The sequence below is a fragment of the Nerophis ophidion genome, linkage group LG19, assembly GCF_033978795.1.
Source record: "Nerophis ophidion isolate RoL-2023_Sa linkage group LG19, RoL_Noph_v1.0, whole genome shotgun sequence".
NCBI lineage: Eukaryota > Metazoa > Chordata > Actinopteri > Syngnathiformes > Syngnathidae > Nerophis > Nerophis ophidion.
This window is the reverse complement of record NC_084629.1, coordinates 43452111-43457146: the sequence shown is the minus strand read 5'-3', so window position 1 is coordinate 43457146 and position 5036 is coordinate 43452111. Positions and strand designations below refer to the sequence as shown.

General features: G+C 42.3%; 1 protein-coding gene across 1 annotated transcript in view; it reads left to right on the top strand.

Annotated features, from left to right (window-relative positions):
* The first annotated feature begins 4283 nt into the window (after window positions 1-4283).
* Window positions 4284-5036, top strand: part of phgdh (phosphoglycerate dehydrogenase) — a 42723-nt gene continuing 41970 nt past the window's right edge. Inside the window, 1 exon segment of the mRNA XM_061880069.1 lies at window positions 4284-4518. Coding sequence (XP_061736053.1) covers window positions 4381-4518 — 138 coding nt within the window. The 5' untranslated portion in view covers window positions 4284-4380.

The following is a 5036-nucleotide window of genomic DNA, read 5'->3' as shown; positions in this document are numbered from 1 at the left end:
ATTTTCTACCGCTTATTCCCTTTCGGGGTCGCGGGGGTCGCTGGCGCCTATCTCAGCTACAATCGGGCGGAAGGCGGGGTACACCCTGGACAAGTCGCCACCTCATCACAGGGCCAACACAGATAGACAGACAACATTCACACTCACATTCACACACTAGGGCCAATTTAGTGTTGCCAATCAACCTATCCCCAGGTGCATGTCTTTGGAAGTGGGAGGAAGCCGGAGTACCCGGAGGGAACCCACGCATTCACGGGGAGAACATGCAAACTCCACACAGAAAGATCCCGAGCCTGGATTTGAACCCAGGACTGCAGGACCTTCGTATTGTGAGCCCAATCTTGTCTTTTGGTAATGAAATAAAACCTATTTGTATTCTAAAACCTAATTTAGATGTACTAATCCATCCATTTACTACCGCTTATACCCCTTGGGGTCGCAGGGGGCGCTGTACTAATATTTTAATGAAATATTTACAAGTTCAGTCAGCGTATGCACCACGCAAAAAAGATTTCCTCCATGTGTTGTAATTTATACACAGCAAACAAAAGTGAACTTTCAGAGTCGAGTAGAGAGGCAGGTCACGTGATCAACAGTCAGCGTTAAATTCAGATCATTCGGATTCGACACAGTGTTGGACAACATTTGTCTGACTGCACTTTTATAGTATAAAAACACTTAAAGCATGTTTTGTTACATTGTTTGCCTTTTTTCTGCTTGGACTCAATGAGAGTTGTCCCATAATCAAAATGTATTTCGATATTTTACTAAATAAAGGGGACCACAAAAAACATAATTGGCTTTATTTTAACAAAAAATCTTAGGGTGCATTAAACATGTTTATTACAATTTATTCATTGAATAAAATTGTGTTGTATTTTGTCTACATCATGAGGGACAAACTGTAAAATTTGATTAATGAGCATCAAAAAGCGACAGTGTGTAAAGGATATCACCACATGGGTTTAGGAGCACTTCAGAAAACCACTGTCAGTAACTACAATTGGTCGCTACATCTGTAAGTGCAACTTAAAACTCTACCATGCAAAGCCAAAGCCATTTATCAACAACACCCAGAAACACTTCGCTGGGCCCGAGCTCATTTAAGATGGACTGATGAAAATTGTTCTTTGGTCTGACAAGTCCCCATTTGCAATTGTTTTTGGAAAATGTGGACGTTGTGTCTTCCGGACCAAAGAAGAAAAGGACCATCTGGAATGTTCCAGACGCAAGGTGTAAAAAACTAGCATGTGTGATGGTATGGGGGTGTATTAGTGGCCAAGGCATGGCTAACTTACACATCTGTGAAGGCACCATTAATGCTGAAAGGTACATACAGGTTTTGGAGCAACATATGTAGCCATCCAAGCAACGTTATCATGGACGCCCCTGCTTATTTCAGCAAGACAATGCCAAGCCAGGTGTTACAACAGCGTGGCTTCGTGGTCAAATAGTGCGGGTACTAGACTGGCCTGCCTGTAGTCCAGACATTGAAAATGTGTGCAGGCAGGAGACTGTTGAACAACTTAAGCTGTAAATAGAGCAAGAATGGGAAAGAATTCCACTTCAAAAATGTGTCTCCTCGGTTCCCAAAGTGTTGTTAAAAGGAAAGGCCGTGTAACACACGGGTAAAAATGCCTTTTTAGCACTGTGTCGCTCCCATTCAATTTTTAATGAATGATTATTTGCAAAAAAAATAACGAGGTTTCTCAGTGTGAAGATGAAATATCTTCTCTTTGCAGTCTATTCAATTGAATATAAGTTGAAAAGGATTTGTTGTATTCTCTTTTTATTTAGCATTTACACAACCTGACAACTTCATGGGTTTTGTAAACACAATAATATCAGACCAGGTAACAGATCAACAAACAATACAATGATGCCCTAATTATCTTTATTACATAACATAAAGTCCATCCATTTTCTACTGCTTGTTCCTTTTGGGGTCACGGGGAGGTCGCTGGAGCTTATCTCAGCTGCATTCGGGCGGAAGGCGGCGTACACCTTGGACAAGTGTCCACCTCATCGTAGCTGACCGACACTGATAGACAGACAACATTCACACACTAGGGACCATTTAGTGTTGCCAATCAACCTATCCCCAGGTGCATGTCTTTGGAGGTGGGAGGGGCCTATCCCCAGGTGCATGTCTTTGGAGGTGGGAGGGGCCTATCCCCAGGTGCATGTCTTTGGAGGTGGGAGGAAGCCGGAGTATCCAGAGGGAACCCACGCAGTCTCTGGGATTGATTGCAACTTTTATTAGTAGATTGCACAGTACAGTACATATTCCGTACAATTGACCACTAAATGGTAACACCCCAATAAGTTTTTCAGCTTGTTTAAGTCGGGGTCCACGTTCGTCAATTTATGGTAACATGCAAACTCCATATATAAAGATCCAGAGCCCGGGATTGAACTCAGGACTACACAGGACCTTCGTATTGTGAGGCACGTGCACTAACCCCTCCTCCACCGTGCTGCTGTAAAATAAAGTCGAAAGTGCAAAATAACCAAACTGGCTTGCTTTTATATCATTTGGCTTCTCTTCAGCCGATGCTCGCACGTACACACAAACTTATTTTTCCAAGCAATGAAGGAAAACAAACACAAATACCCAGATGTTGTATTTGTGTAAAATTCATCTTTGAAGAATGAACAAATATTTTTTTTTTTTTTTTTTATCTGCATTGATGTGCATCTTTGATCGATAGACCATTATATCTCAATTATACAATTTTAAATTCACACAACAATGCCTGAGAAGGAGCAGGATGAAGAAAAATGTTATAGTTTCCTGCCCCCTTTGACATAATACATAGTCTTACGTCATGGATATCATTTAAAGCAGGGGTCGACAACCCGCGGCTCTGGAGCTGCTTGTGGCTCTTTAGCGCCGCCCTAGTGGCTCTCTGGAGCTTTTTCAAAAATATATGAAAAATAGAAATGATGAGGGTAAAAAAACATATTTTTTGTTTTAATTTGGTTTCTGTAGGAGGACAAATATGACACAAACCTCCCTAATTGTTATAAAGCACACTGTTTATATTAAACATGCTTCACTGATTCGAGTATTTGGCGAGCATCGTTTTGTCCTACTATTTTTGGCGGTCCTTGAACTCACCCTAGTTTGTTTACATGTATAACTTTCTCCGACTTTCTAAGACATGTTTTATGCCACTTCTTTTTCTGTCTCATTTTGTCCACCAAACTTTTAACGTTGTGTATGAATGCACAAAGGTGAGTTTTGTTGATGTTATTGACTTGTGTGGAGTGCTAATCAGACATATTTCAATCAATCAATCAATCAATGTTTACTTATATAGCCCTAAATCACTAGTGTCTCAAAGGGCTGCACAAACCACTACGACATCCTCGGTAGGCCCACATAAGGGCAAGGAAAACTCACACCCAGTGGGACGTCGGTGACAATGATGACTATGAGAACATGATACTGTGAAAAATCAATCCATAATGGATCCAACACAGTCGCGAGAGTCCAGTCCAAAGCGGATCCAACACAGCAGCGAGAGTCCCGTTCACAGCGGAGCCAGCAGGAAACCATCCCAAGAGGAGGCTGATCAGCAGCGCAGAGATGTCCCCAGCCGATACACAGGCGAGCAGTACATGGCCACCGGATCGGACCGGACTCCCTCCACAAAGGAGAGTGGGACATAGAAGAAAAAGAAAAGAAACGGCAGATCAACTGGTCTGAAAAGGGAGTCTATTTAAAGGCTAGAGCATACAAATGAGTTTTAAGGTGAGACTTAAATGCTTGGTCACTGCAAGCTAATCGATGCTAACATGCTATTTAGGCTAGCTGTATGTACATATTGCATCATTATGCCTCATTTGTAGCTATATTTGGGCTCATTTAGTTTCATTTAAGTCCTCTTAATTCAATTTATATCACATGACACACTATCTGTATGTAATATGGCTTTTAATTTTTTGCGCCTCCAGACACATTTGTTTGTGTATTTTCCAACATTTTAGGTTGCCGACCCCTGATTTAAACCAACAAATACATCCAAATGTAATGAAACAATCAAAAAACACAAGAAAATACACAACAAGTGCAAAACTTCATAAAGTATAAACCAAACAGAGGAAATAATAATAGTAATAATACTATACACCTCACGGAATGATTCAAAGCAAATACAAAATCAGACCAGAAAAAAAAAAAGTGAAATAATATTTAAAAAGCAAATATCGACGTGCCCACACTGCTATCGCTGTGATACCACCTTCGGAGTCGACACTCGGGTCGATCCGCCCGCCCCCAGAAGTAGGAGCCTGGCAAAGCAATCCCGCCACTCTCACTCTCTCACTCTCTCTCACTCTCACTCCATTCATCCCGCAGGAGACCAACACGTCGACATGGCGCCCATCGGCATCCACAGCGTCCTCATCAGCGAGAGCGTGGACCCTCGCTGCCGGAACATCTTGGAAGAAAATGGCATCCGAGTAACGGAGAAGCAGAACATGAAGAAGGAGGACTTGATGGCGGAGATCAAGGTAAACTCGCCATTGCGTAACTCCATCTTTACTCGCCGCCCACCGCCGCTTTTCTCCTTTTCGCCGCCTTTGTCCGGCACACGCAGTCAAAGTTGATCCGCGTTTTTAATCCCATTGTGGCGGAAATAGTGAGTTGGAGGTTTGGCTCTTCAAGTGTGATTGGTGACGGCTTTAAGCCCCGCCCCCTGCCTTGACTGGATGATGCAATGCAGCCCATCACTTTCTAGCAGCCAGAACCACGTGACCGTCACGCACTTTTGGTCTCTTCTTTCATCAACCTACAATGTCTTTCTATCTGCAATAATTACACTTTGCCATGCATCTGAACCACCGGATTAAACTAAAAAAAGCCAAAAGGAGTGAAGATGTCACGTTGTTTTGATTGATTGATACTTTTATTAGTAGATTGCACAGTACAGTACATATTCCCTACAATTGACCACTAAATGGTGACACCACAATACGTTTTTCAACTTGTTTAAATCGGGGTCCACCTTCATCAATTCATGGTACAAATA